At 45.6% G+C, this 15,000-nt stretch overlaps 1 protein-coding gene across 1 annotated transcript in view; it reads right to left on the bottom strand.

Annotated features, from left to right (window-relative positions):
- Nucleotides 1-15,000, bottom strand: part of cntln (centlein, centrosomal protein) — a gene marked incomplete at its 3' end in the record, with an annotated part of 226,962 nt that overhangs the window by 122,170 nt on the left and 89,792 nt on the right. The window contains exons 9-10 of the mRNA XM_084318234.1: nt 12,440-12,529; nt 3,775-3,896 (exon numbers count right to left, since the gene is read on the bottom strand). Coding sequence (XP_084174360.1) covers nt 3,775-3,896; nt 12,440-12,529 — 212 coding nt within the window. The remainder of the gene's footprint in view (nt 1-3,774; nt 3,897-12,439; nt 12,530-15,000) is intronic.

Raw genomic sequence — 15,000 nt, 5'->3', positions numbered from 1 at the left:
GTATGAAGGCTTTATTAAGTCGGGGGGGGAAACCGGTAATACGTTTGAATTTGTTTTCCAGTGGGACCGGAAAGCTGTTGAATGTGGAGCCATGAGAGAGCTATCTTCTCCAGGCCTGGATGCGTCTCCCCCACGGTACACTAGTTTCTGTTATTAAGCAGGGGGAAAACGGAGAGAACTTTTCCTCGCCACTGCGGTTAATTGCTCTGATTCGGGGGGGGGGGATCTGTTTATGGGCGCAACTTTGATCAGAGTACGGATGCTTTAATAACCTTTAATTTTATTTACTCACCCCCATCATCCCAGTCTGATTAAAAAACTTTTTCCCTCCTCTAATATAAATAAGAGCATGGCTCTCTCCCCCCCCTTATGCCATTTGGGGGGGGGGGGGGCTGGAAGTAATGGTGACTGACAGTTTGGTTTCGCCAGGACCGGCCAATGGGCACGCCAGCTGCATACGGATGAGCCAAACGGAGGGGGAGCCTGCGGCTGCGTGGTGATTGGCCGGTGGTTCCGTCACACAGATAACCGGTCCGCTCAGAGGCGGTCCTCGCGGAGACCACCGGTCTCACTCTCCTGATGGGATATGAAGATTGATGTGGATGAGAGGGAGACGTCCAAACAGCAGGACTAGCAGCTACTGTAACACTAATAGCTTCTGTGTGTCATACGAGGAGGAGGAGGAGGAGGAGGAGGGGGGGGGTCTATTCAACTTAGCCACCCGAAAACTATAAAGGGTGAGTGAGAGTGTGTGTATGTGCACGTGTGTGGGTATGTGTGAGCATGTGTGTATGGGCATGCATTAGTGTGTGTGTGTGTGTGTGTTTGTGTGTGTGTGTGTGTGTGCGTGTGTGTGTGTGTGTGTATGTGTATGAGCATGTGCGTGTGAGCATTTGTGTGTGAGCATTTGTGTGTGAGTGTGTGTGTGTGTGTGTGTGTGTGTGTGTGTGTGAGCATGTGTGTGTGTGTGTGTGTGTGTGTGTGTGTGTGTGTGTGTGTTTGCATGCATTAGTGTGTATGTGGGTGTGGCAGGTAAAGGAGGGGGGGGGGGGGGGGGCGTTCCTTATTATACCCTGCTTTTTCCATCTGACACACAAAAGGGGGTCTAAAAGGGGAACAAAAAGCGACCCCCCACATCTTCCCCAAAATAAGCATCAACACAGCATGGTGACTGCTGGGAAATCCCTAACAAGCACCAAATGCAATGAGACTCCACGCTTCTCCCCCTTGACTTGTTAGGGCCCTGATTTCCCGCCACTAATGGGAGTGTTTAAGTCATTTTCTATTGTCTCCCATTCAGGCTGGCACTGCCCCAGTGGGTTTAACAGCTATTTAAGGATGGGGAAGGGGTGCGGAAGGGGTGCGGAGCAAGGGCTTATCACCAAATGAATGCCAGGATCATAATGTTGAGTGACTGGCTGGTGCCAGAGAGGACATGGAGTGAAAAGGGCAACGCTGCCTACTGCATCAATTCCCTGTCAAATCAGTCATGGTATAGAGATACACTGCGGCATTGTGGCATTAAGCCTCGGTATTTACCTAATGGAGCCGTGGGTATTCCCATCGCTTGCAACCCAATGCCCTATTTTCTTCTTGTTATGAGAGCAGACGTTTTTTTCTTCGTTTTTTTTCTCTTCTGCTGATAAAGAACATCTTGGTTTCCATTAAGATCTTTAAAAAAATACAAATAATAAAAAAAATACTACTTCACCAGGCAGAGCACTTTGATAACCTGCAAAAATTTACAGACAGGGTCTCTCTCTCTCTCTCTCTCTCTCTCTCTCTCTCTCTCTCTCCTCTGTCTTTGTTCCCACTGTCTCAGACACCATGCTGCTGATCCGCGCCGCGCTGATCCGAGGCCAGTGGAGCCGGGGCGCCGAGCGTGCTTCTCTCACCCGCTCCACTTTCACACGGGCTCACGTTGCACCGCTGTTTTCCTTAATTAACCCACGGAGAAAACAGCTGACGGGGTCAACACTTAACTCCCGCACCACCGGCCCACATACGCTCCCATTAGTTACATTTTTTAAAAAGGTCCTCACTGACACTCTTTCTTTTTATTTGGGGGGGGGGGGTAGGGGGGTAAAAAAGGAAATGCAGGGGAGCAAGGAGAGAGAGAGAGAGAGAGAGAGAGAGAGAGAGAGAGAGAGAGAGAGAGAGAGAGAGAGAGAGAGAGCAGGAGGTTGATGGTAATGACATTTGCCGACGATGTTGTCCTCTTTGTGTGAAAACCCTGTGGGTTTCTGTGCTTACACAAGGGGTCGGAACAGGAAATGGTTCAACCCCCACACCACCACCCCTCCTACCCTCTCCCCTCTCCCCAGGCCTTCTCAGACACCTTGCCTTCCCACCCCCAGGACCAGACACTTTCAACCTCCGGCTCTCGCATCCTAATGAAAGCTAGGGGAGACCAGACACACACATACACACACACTATTTGAAGCTAAGCGCCCCCCAAATTGACTTGGCTTAACCCTTTCACTACCACACTACAGAAGGTCACTTTTCAGTACCAGTATCCACGGTTAACCGTCTGTAGTGTAGTACTGAAAGGTGACCTTAGTGAAATGGTTAACCTTCTGTAGTGTGCTAGTGCAAGGGTTAACCCTTTGTCGTGTGTGGCAGTGAAAGGGTTAACCGTCTGTATTGTCGCAGTGAAAGGGTTAACCGTTTGGTAGCGTGGTAGTGAAAGGGTTAAAACTAGGGATGTCCGATATTATCGGCCTACCGATATTATCGCCCGATATCGGCATTAAAATGTGATATCGAAAAATATTGGTATCGGTTTTCATTTTTTTACATTTCTATAACCTTTATTTACCCAGGCAAGCAAGTAAGAACAAATTCTGATTTTATTTATTGTCAAAAGTATGCATAATGTTGTGTTAATTCCACAACAAGAGATATGTAATGTTAATTACCTGAAATTATTCCATTTTTTGGGGGGGGGGGAAACCCTGCATATATCGGTATCGGTTGATATCGGTATCGGAAATTAAGAGTTGGAAAATATCGGTATAGGTAAAAAAGCCAATATCGAGCATCCCTAGTTAAAACCTCTGAGCTTTTCAAAGGGAGGAGTTTCTCTCCCACTTCCCCAGATCCTGCAGTCAGTGAGGTATTGTCAGGCAATATGGGGAGAGGAAGCGGGGTCCCGATGAGCAGGTTGGCACCTTGCATGGTTGCCTCCACCGTCTGTGTGTGAATGCGGGAGTGAATGGGTGAATGTGATGCATAAATTGTAAAGCGCTTTGGATATAAGCTGCTAAATAAATGCAGTCCATTAAAACCAATATTAAACCCATTTTAGTTTAAATCAAGATGATAGTATTTGCAAAACAAAAAACATGTCTTCATGCAATCATGCAACATGCAATCTTTCTCAGAGGAACTCTCTCATTTTGTTCTATCCACCTAAAATATGCAGCCGTTACAAAAGTGAAACCACCCCAACGGTCAGTTTAAAGATCTCAGTCAAATTAAACCCTGAGCAATGTTTAAATTGGAGTTTAAAGTTTTGGAGCAACAGAATTAATCCGAATGAACAGATGAATCTAGGTTCAGACTAAACTGAGATTTAAAGAGACGTTTACATTTAACACTGCTTAGTTTTAAACTAAGTTTAAAGTTAGGTGCAACGGCATTAAACGATAAACTAGGATTTAATCCCGTTCAAAAGATAATCCTTGTTGGTGCAACCCACCCTCTGTCTCACCATTTTGTGCCAAATAAAAATGTCGGCTCCTTGAATGTATATTGTGTGTTTTGACTCACAGGCCGTTTGCTTCCTCAGCCTCCCTCAGCTGTTCTCGGAGCGTCCTGTGGTCGGTCTGGATCAGACACAGCCGCTCATGGCGCTTCTCATGGGCCCGCTTCAGCTCCTGGTTCTCCGCCGCCTGCGAGACACAAATACAATTGTTCACAAGACACAAGATCCATCCGCGCGGGTTCCACCGCAATGTCGGACAAGGACACCGCAAATAGATTTTCCCTGTGTGGCCGAGACAGTGAGGACGAGTTTTAGCTTGAAACGTGTCACCTATAGTTGCGTAGCTTCATCTTAAACGACACCATGTTCCATTGCCTTTCATCATGCGCTTGTCATTTGTGCGCTATTTGGGCAAATAGATGACCTGTACTTTCACATTCAAGTGGTGTTCCATCTTTCTTTCTTTCCCTTTCTCTATATATGGTCCTTTGGGAGCCCTCTTCTTCTTCCGCCGATGTTTACTAGTGGATTGCCAAACTGACACAGAGTGCTTCTTGTGTTGCTTGTAGTGTACACAGTATATCCCCCTGCCAGTGTGTACCCCTGGCCTGCCAACACACCACAAATAATAACCAAAGAATGTTTGAGAAACAGAAGGGAAAAAAAACACAAGTCATGTGAGGCTGATCCCTCTTAGTAAATTACTTATCTAATATGACCATCAGGGTTTAGTAAACTGCAGCAACGTGTCATTTATTAGCCCAGAGCTTTTATTTGCTGAAAAGCAAACAGCCTATATTTGGGAACGGCCTCTATTTGAACCCTCTTGCTCAACCCGAAGTGGAATCACTTAATCACTCTATTTAAACCAGTACAGATATTACCAATAATCAATATCATCATTAAAAAATCACAGCATCAATCATGACTCATAAGCCTGTAAGACTTAAAAGGAACATGCCAACATTATGGGAAATGCGCTTACCAGATCAGCTAGCCTATAGCTGTTGGCCAAAAACACCTCTCACAGAGTTTTAAGCGAGGCTAGCTGATCCGTATGCGCTTCCATTCATTCGTGCTAAGCTAGGCTAGCTTGCAGCCGGATAACTTTCTACTGAACGCACAGAGAGGAGAGTGGTATAATATCTTCTTGTCCGACTCTGGAGAAGCGCCCCTTAATGCTGCACCATAAAAATATACCGTACGCGGTAAAGAGGAGGAAAGATGGAGCTTGTTTTGGCAGCTAGATGTTGTGCTTTACATGGTTTCACTATGAATTGAAAATGGGGGACCCTGATGTAAACAAGACGAAAGTCTTTCTCTGTTCTGCATCCCCTTAACAATTGTGTGTATTGAGCCGTACTGTATTGTACCCATTCTGCAATCTGTTAAATAAAGTTGTCATTCATTCATTCATTCATTCATTCAGTCTATATATTAGTGGTAAAAGAATGAGCAGCTTTCTACATGACATGTAGAGATGATGGAATAATGAATGCAGAGCCTGCGTACTGTATTATGTGCATACTTGGCACGGTTGCACAGAACAGTTGTGTGTTGTCAGATTATGAAAAAAAACATACCAGTCTAATTTTGACTTCTCACCATTATCAGAGATTGCCCGTCTTTAACACATGTTGTGTTTGTAGATGTACAGTATGGTGTGTGTGTTTCTAGTTGATATCAGCTTACTTTACTACACGTCATTCACATCGTCATTGATGTTGAAAAGGGGTGGGACATACTCCAGTGAGACGTGAAAGTTATTTGATAGTTGCTAGGCAACATAGTGTAACATACTGGTCCATTACTAAGGGTTTAACATCATATATCGGTCTATAGTGTGACACACTGGTCCATTACTAAGGGTTTAACATCATATATCGTCTATAGTGTAACACACTGGTCCATTACTAAGGGTTTAACACCATATATCGGTAAGGTTGAGGCTACACTGATCCGTCACTGAACGGAAATAAAGGTGACAGAATGTCTTACTGTTTTTTTGTTTATTATTTTTTTTAATTAGAACCTAACGTAATATGGAGTAAACAGCTTTGTGCTATGGTAACGTAATGTATCCGTCAGTTCCAAAAGTTCACCCTCTCCCCTTTTCAACCCTGTCCAACAAAATGGATACTACACATTGAAAATGAATAAAAAACCAAGGTAGACAGACAGACACAACGGATCAATGTAGCCGCAGACTAACACGCTGGGCCATTACTAAGGGCCCAACACCTCTCTGACAGAAAGCCGAAAAGGTTCACCTCCTACCCGTCTCTCCTATTCCCTCTCCTCCCTGACCTGGCACTTGAGACATCATTACAGCACGACATTTACACGACCAGTCAATGGGGCCAGAGCAGAGAGCACACACGCGCCCGCGTGCGCAAACACACACGCACACACACACACGAGCAATAACACCGCAATATCCACCAGGTCCCAACAAAAGGGGTTACAATATGCAGTGGAGGGATATATCCACAATATCAACATTCAGAAAGAGGGGGGCACAACGACAATCGAAGCACTAGCATACAGGTCGCAGTGCAAAAATGAGAAACCGCATTTTTTTTCGACCAGCACAATATTGTGGAACAGGCTTGTGTACTGCTGGGTAAGTTCTGCTTTTGTAATATCGAGTTGTCATTGTTGTCATTGTTGTCAATGACAAAATGTAAATGTAAAGGAATCTGAATCTAATGCTACTGTGCAACATGCCACCAAGCTGATTTTTATTTACATTTAGTCATTTAGCTGACGCTTTTATCCAAAGCGACTTACACATTTTGTACAACAAGACAGCAGGAAGGGTACAACTCTATCAGCTGAGTAACAATGTTCATCAAAGTGTTGAGTGCTACAGTGTAGGTTAGTATATTAGGACAAGTGCATGACAGTAAGGTTAGTTAAGGTTAGATTTCTAATTTTTATTTCAGATAATGATTGAAGAAGTGCGTCTTTAGACGACGGCGAAAGATTGGACGGGTTTCGGCTGTCCTAACTGTGGTGGGAAGTTCGTACCCACCATTGTGGAGCAAGGACCGAGAATAGGCGACTTCTCTTTGATGATGATGACTGTTTTTATATTTTTGATCCAACACAAACCTATGACCACAAGGCTAATGATGAGACATCATTACAGCAAGACATTTACATGACCAATCAATGGAGCAGAGCACATACAGACGGTTTGATTTGTGAACAGAATGAGATTTGCCTAGCCTTCAATAAACACAATGCTGGGCATCTATTTAAAAATGTATACACAAGAGGAATAGGCGGGGCCCCTTCTTACTGATGCTGAGTGCGTGTTGCACCATGAACCATGCTTCTCAGTTCCCCTTTCAACCCTGCTCTCCTAATGAAGTACTTGAAGCATTGCAAGCCATTGATACCAGCAGTTCAACTGGAGAGGATACATTGGAATCAGTTATTTTCTAAAACTGTCTGCTCTAATTATCACTGAGCAATTAACACATACAGTATATTTAACCTTTCTATCTCAACGGGCAGTTTTCCTAGTGCTTGGAGATCGGCTCACGTGATCCCTTTACATAAAGGAGGTGATTTAAATAATTACTGCTCAATCTCCAAACTACCCTGCTCAGAAAAAAATCCTGGAATCTTTAGTAAACAACCGACTGAAGTATTTTCTTTCAAGTCAGCACCAGTCTGGATTTAGTCAGAGCACTATTTCAGCAATTACATTAGTTACAAATAATATAAGATCTGCATTAGACAGGGAGAATAACTGTGTTGTCCTATTTCTGGATCTGTCAAAAGCATTTCATACAGTCGATCACCCTTTGCTCTTACAATTATGTAATATTGGATTGGATAGAATGGCTTGTGATTTGACTATTTATTTAAACTTGCTTGTAATCTCGACGTTGATGTAAATGAGGGCAATCCTCAATGATTCTCGACCATAAATAAAGATTGAATGAATATACGAGTTTGCACATGCGCACACACACACACACACCTTTCACCCGTTTTAAGGCCCAGAGGAACACAACGTGCCCCCCCCCCCCACCCCCACTGAGCGACACTTCTGCTGCGGTGTTGTTGGCAGGAGGACAACAACCTTGTTGACATCTATTAAAACACAGCAAGATTACACTCAGACTTTAAAGGCAGAAGAAAGGAAGAGAAGATATAGATTTTCTTGACAGGGACCACCACCTCTCCTCCCTCTTCTCATCCTCCCTCCCCCCCCATTATTCTGACCTTAACAGAGACAGCGGTAGAGAAACCACTTTCAACACCAACAGAGGTGGACAGAGAAGAAAGAATGAAAGAAAGCATGAGAGAGAGAAAACTACTGAAAAATGTGCGAGAGGAAAGATGAACAGAAAGAAAGAAAGACATTTTAAAAGAGTGGGATGAACAGAGGTGGACCAAGTAGAAGAAGAGAGAGAGAGAGAAAAACAATGAAAAGAGAGGAAGAAGAGGAGAAAGGAGAGATAGAGAGAGAGAGAGAGAGCGAGAGCGAGAGCGAGAGCGAGAGCGAGAGAGAGAGAGAGAGAGAGAGAGAGAGAGATAGAGATAGAGATAGAGATAGAGATAGAGATAGAGATAGAGATAGAGAGAGAGAGAGAGAGAGAGAGAGAGAGAGAGAGAGAGAGAGAGAGAGAGAGAGAGAGAGAGAGAGAGAGAGAGAGAGAGAGAGAGAGAGAGAAAAGAGAGAGGAGAAAAGAGTGTGTGGGCCGGGGCAGGGTTCTGGTTGAGTGGGCAGGGCTGAGGGAGAGTTGTGGAAGGAGCTTGTTTACTGCTGATATGACACGGCTGCCCTGCTGAGACCTCCGCCCTGTTATTATTAACAAGGACAAAGAGAACAGAGAGCGAGAGCACACACGCACATAGGCGTCTGCTCTGACAAATACATACGCACACACACACACACACACACACAGATATGCACTCGCACGCACACGCATACACACGCATACTATACACGCACACACAAATATGCACTCACACACACACACACACACACTCTACCAATGTGACAAGTATGGATTTTTCTTTGGTACGAGGGTATATTCACAGAGGACATCCGCAACACATCCTCAGCCTCCTTCAAGCCCCCCCCCCCCCCCCTGCCCCTCCTCTAATGAAAGGGGCCAGGCAGGCTGGAGCGGTGCTGGCTGCTGGAACCAGGAGCATGGGGAGGCCTGAGGAGAGACAAGGCTGACTGATTGATTGCAGAGGGGGCTGTCTGGCTGCGAGTGGCAGGGCATTAACCACATCATAGCTTCCCAGGCCCCTTATGGAGCTCCCACCGGGCAGCCCCGGCTCTGGTCGTCAGGCCACAGACCCTTGCCCACCGATCAATACACGCCCTTACCCAGCCGCCGTGGTCATCTGTGGACGTCCTCAAGCTGAAAAATAATTACACAGTACAACTGCTGCTGTTTACTTGGAAGTTTTGCGAGAGGAGGAGAAAGAAAAAAAACAAGGCCATTTATTGTTAGAATTGTTTGTTTGTTTGCTGCCGAGGTCATTGTGTCAATGGTAAAGGCTGGTGTGCCTCATCTTAAAGGCGGAAATGATAGGATCAAGTGGAGGATAACAGGCAGGGCATAGTGAAGTAGGATGTACTGGATGTATTGGAGGGGGGGTAAGGATGGGGGTATACTGTTGTATAGGAGGGGTAACATGTAACCACCGCATCATACAGTGCATGGTGGCGCAGTGGTGAGCACTACTGTTCCCTCACAGCAAGAAGGTCCTGGGTTCAGTAAGAGGCCGTTCTGTGTGGAGTTTGCACGTTCTCCCCATGTTTGCGTGGGTTTCCACCATCAAAAGACACGCATGCTAGGTATATCCTGCCATCGCCCTTGACCAAAAAAAACACTCTCAAGGAGCACCTACGGGAGACTGCAATTCGAAACTGGCCCCTGTAAATGTCCTAACCCAACCCCCTCCAATGTACAGTAAAAGTCCTAACCCAATAATACACGAGACCCTCTTCTTGGGACCAAGTAAGGTTTCATCGATAATCCAATGTACAGTTACACCGACCCCCCCCCACCCCACCCCACCACCTCCTGTCTTATGTCTAATGTGTTCCTGGGCTTGTGTGCAAAGGGAGATAACCTCCATAGAATGATCTTGTCACTGGTCAGACTGAGAGACCTGGAGAAGGGCTGAGGGGGAAATACTACCTCTGTGGCCCCGGAACAGGGCTGGAAAGTAACTAAGTACTTTTACTCAAGGATTGTCCTTAGAATCTATAATGCCATGAAACAGCGGCCTCTAGGCAAAAGAGCCCCCGGTGGTATTGCGCTTTGTTTGCGTTTTTGTTGTCGTCTCATGTGTGGGTTGGATTTGAGTGGGTATAGGGTAGGTGTGGGTTGAATTTGAGTGGGTATAGGGTGTGGGTTGGATTTGAGTGGGTATAGGGGAGGTGTGGGTTGGATTTGAGTGGGTATAGGGTGTGGGTTGGATTTGAGTGGGTATACTGTAGGGTGTGGGTTTGATTGGGTATAGGGTGTGGGTTGGATTGTAGTGGGTATAGGGGAGGTATGGGTTGGATTTGAGTGGGTATAGGGTGTGGGTTGGATTTGAGTGTGTATACTGTAGGGTGTGGGTTTGATTGGGTATAGGGTGTGGGTTGGATTGTAGTGGGTATAGGGTCCTGGGTGTGGGTTGGATGAGTGGGTATGGGTGTGGGTTGGATTGTAGTGGGTATAGGGTGTGGGTTGGATTTGAGTGGGTATAGGGTGTGGGTTGGATTGTAGTGGGTATAGGGTGTTGATTTGAGTGGGTATAGGGGAGGTATGGGTTGGATTTGAGTGGGTATAGGGGAGAGGTTGTTATTAGGGTTGGGCAGTATACGGTATACCAAGGCATTTGAAAATAATGAACATTTCAATACAGTCATATAATTTCTGCTACACATCTGTTTAATACATTGCCATTGTTTGCCCCTATTCACAGTTTGTAACTGCCCATTTGTTGTGTTTTTGGAGTGGAGGAGGAGGAGAGAAATAAAGGAAAACCCGTTTTGTTGATGATCACATGATTTTCACATGATGATCACATGATTTTATATTACTATAGTGTAAAAGTATAGGCGGACTATTCCTCGGTTACACAAACAAATGCAATGGCGAAAGATAGTGACAAAAACACAGGATGCAATGTGTCACGAAAATACAAATTAAGCAAGCTCTATACATTACGAAGTAAACTAAATACAATATGAAATTAACGGAATACTAATGGTGAAAAATACGTTATGCCTCATTTCGGGCTTATTTTCCCCCTTCCTGATATCTGCCAACAGCGCTGTCAGGAGTGCAGACTGCTCCGCGAGTAGGGATGTAACGATTCGACCTCACAACGATTCGATTACGATTCTTGAGGCAACAAAAAATAAAACATACAAAAAAATAAAATAATTATAAATAATTTATTTCGATTATAATCGATTATAATCGATTCCAACATATTCAAATCAATGCATCGAATTGAACACATTAGAATCGATGCATTTCTATTAATCGATGCATCGTTACACCCCTATCCGCGAGCCAACTGCGCTGGAGCAGATCAGGAGCAAACTCCACACATACTAGGCGTGTCTGCGCTGGTATCTCATCTGCGCAATATGTCCTTAGTGGATAGCTTGCAAAGACAGAGCAAACCCTGCGCAGTTAAGGGTGCAATTTCCACCGCGCAATCCATTCTTAGTGGATCCCGCCCTGAGCTGTCAGAATGGAGGAAGAGAGAGAGAGAGAGAGAGAGAGAGAGAGAGAGAGAGAGAGAGAGAGAGAGAGAGAGAGAGAGAGAGAGAGAGAGAGAGAGAGAGAGAGAGAGAGAGAGAGAGAGAGAGAGGATGGAAGGACATCTGAGTGCAGGAGGTCAAAAGAGCAATGCGAGCTGATTGGTTTAGGGAGTAGAAGGTCAGAAGAGTCATGCAGCTGATTGGTTTAGGGAGGATAGTCCAGGTCCTGGTGTTTCTTCCTCCACCAGAGCAGCTTCTCTCTCCTGCTGCTGCACTGCCCACGTATACACTCAGCACTTGTGCACGTGCGTGCCTGTGCGTGCGTGCGTGTGTGTGTGTGTACCACATTGTTAGAAGAGGTCACAGAAGAGGCAGTGTCAACAGGCCAATTGAAGTGTCTTTTCCCAGCCTGGTGGCCAATAGCAGCAATCATACACCATTACAGTGTGTGAGATATAGTGGCTTCGGCAGCAAGCTGCTCCATTAGACCCTCTCTGCTGGACCCGTCTAATAGGTGGTCACTACTATATCATTGAGGGCATCCAGCTCGACAGCACTCTCACGGATACTCAGCGGTGCTTCAAAGCTGTGGGCAGACAAGTGCTGGGCCAGTGTGGTCCCAAATCAATTCCAGTCGCAACATCTGCTACGACCTACTTCCAGGTTGAGACTAATGTGATAAACGTTATATAAAGCTGATTTTAAAAACGATAACGTCAATCTGTCACCACGTGTACAATCAGTGTCTACTGTACCTGGAAACACAAAACGGACTGCCTTAATAGGGTTAGGGTTATGTATATTAACTGCCAAATTCTCTGTGATAAGGAGAGGAGGGGAGAAGAGGAGGAAGGAGAGAAGAGGAGAGGAGTGTGAATGGATGGAGGAGAGAGAGAGAGAGAGAGAGAGAGAGAGAGAGAGAGAGAGAGAGAGAGAGAGAGAGAGAGAGAGAGAAAGAGAGTATTCAGGTCAGTTAGGTTAGTTACCTTCAATTGGAGCAGCTCCTCAAGGTCCTGGATCCTTTGTTCAGCACTACTGGCTGGGGACAGAGACCTGGACCGCTGCACCAGTGCACCCTGGGAGTTGTAGGCAGAAAGAAGCGGTGGGGTTAGCGCTTGAGCGAGCTTTCGAGCATCAGGATGCGCAGACAAAAAAGCTCTGCAACAATTAACATCTGTGAAAAGTAACGCTGACTGAATGCCAATACTGGAATTATACATGTTCATTTCATTCCCCTCTCACCACGAGTGAAATGCACACACACACACACACTCAGTATGCACACAGACACACACACACACAAACAAACATGCTACCAGAGGAATAAGGCAAGCAAGTGCAGCAGTGCAGAGCAGCAGGAGTGTGTGAGAGACGAGTGTGTGTCTGGGTGTGCGTGTGCATGTGTGCATGTGTACGCACGCGCGGGGGGGGGGGGGGGGGGGGGGGGGGGTTGCGAAAAAGAGAGCGCCAAAGGTTTCTCCCTGCGACTGGCTAATGAGTATGTTCATTTCCATTTACATAGTTTCTTTGACAATAATGATGTCCCATTAGGGGAGACTAAAGGGGCTATAGATTCCGGAATGTGCCGGGCTTCATTACAAGAGGTGGGCAGGGGAGGCTGCTCTAATTGCTCTGCCCGGGCCCTCCAGGTTACACTTGATAGGACAACTGGAAGAACTGCAGACTGGGGGGTGGTGGTGGTGGGGAGCGTTTGCGTTCGCCTCTTCTGTAGAAATAAATAATATAGTGGAGAGGCACAGGGGCGGCGCGGGTAGAAAAGCAGTGGGAACTGGAAGGGCACTCAGAGAGATGCCTAACACCCGCGCGGGCGGGCAAAGCCCTGCCCATCTGGTTAACGTCAGCTATATACACCCGCTATGAACATTCGTTATTAGGGCTATATTTCATTCCTGCCACGAAGCGAGACACCTCGCTAGAATTTACCTCAACTTTGCAACCGTTGTCCGACACCTGTGCGCGCCACTGCTCACTCGCCACTCACGCAGTCACTCACAGAACCGCTGGAATGTGTCAGTTTATGAACCATAATGGCACACTCGGTAATGCGCGAAGTTTCATCCAAATCGGATCAGAAATGTAGGAGTTATGGCTGATACTAATACACACAGAGAGAGACAGACAGACAGACAGACAGACAGACAGACAGACAGACAGACAGACAGACACACACGGACAGGAGTGATTGCAATAGCCCCTTGCGAGCGCTTCGCGCGCGGATGTAACAATATGCTAGCAGAATATGAATATGAGAGGATGGGAGGCCCCCTGCGGTGTCAGGGAGGGCTGACCAGATGGCAAGCTAAAATATGCAATGTGACTAAACGCACGGCGGTGCTCGAGCAGGAGGAGATGAGGAGCGCGCGAGGAGGAGGAGGCGGCGGTGGAGTGGAGAGGTTTATGGGAAGGCGGTGCGTCAAGCGAAGAAGCTGCCAACCGCAAAGTGACTTTGAAGTGCAGTTACAGGCACTTGTGGTCATTGTAGTACATGCTCACGTCACTTATTCTGTTATATGTACTGTATGTTTATCCATGTTTCACGTCATAATAGTACACATATTTCAGAGTAGGATTTCCCTGGCAAAGAAATGTCCATCCGGTAGTCCGTGATGGGATAATAATAAAAATTTCACTGAATCACACTATTTCAAAACATCACATTTCTCCACAACAAACACCATGATCAGAGAGCGTGCACTCACAGTTTGGCCTCTTGTAGAGCTGTGCATAACCATTAGGTGTGTGTTTGTGTGTGAAGTGTTTTTTTGGAGTGTGCCCGAGGGCTACGGTTGACTCCAGTGACCTGGTGCCCTGCTCTGCCACGGCTCGCACTCCAGTGCCAACCGTCTGTTTCGACTCAACCTTAACGACTCTATGCCACTAATTAGCGGATTGATCTGCATATTCCCCACAACTGGCAGGCTAACAGGCTCGGTGTATCAGTGTGCATTGGAGGGGGATACAAACACAAGCGTGGCTGAAGGAAGGAGCCAAATGAACCGAAAAGGACTGAGAAGTGAGGATGAAGATGTGACGCGAGATGTCAAGTCTGAGCCCGCCAATATTGGAGTTGAATTCTCAATCTGAAACGTGTCACATTGATTATTTTAGGGCTGTACCGAATAGTTTGAAGCTTCGAAGCTTCATTCATAACATTGACATTCGAATTCAATCAAATATAAAAATACTAATTTAATCAGATTAATCACTTTATTCAAATTGAGGATTTTGTTTGAGGATATTTTTTTATATATAATTCTTTTTTATGATTACGTCATAAAATATGACAACAGACATTCGAAGCTTCATTCGAAAACTTCAATAGAAGCTTTGAATGTAAAATAAAATGACATTCGGTACAGCCCTAGATTATTTCATGTCGATTTTAGATTGATTCAAATGATAATTTAAGGGACATTTGGAATTTTCTACAAATTGACACATTTCACATGCATTTATACAGTGGTAGGTATTTAATTGATTAATCGGATGAATAGAAAAAAGCGAAATCATGTGCAAAACACAAAAC

This window comes from Notolepis coatsorum, assembly GCF_963971535.1.
Source record: "Notolepis coatsorum genome assembly, chromosome: 7".
Classification (NCBI taxonomy): domain Eukaryota; kingdom Metazoa; phylum Chordata; class Actinopteri; order Aulopiformes; family Paralepididae; genus Notolepis; species Notolepis coatsorum.
Note: the sequence above shows the minus strand (reverse complement) of the source record. Positions and strands in the feature narration are given on the sequence as shown.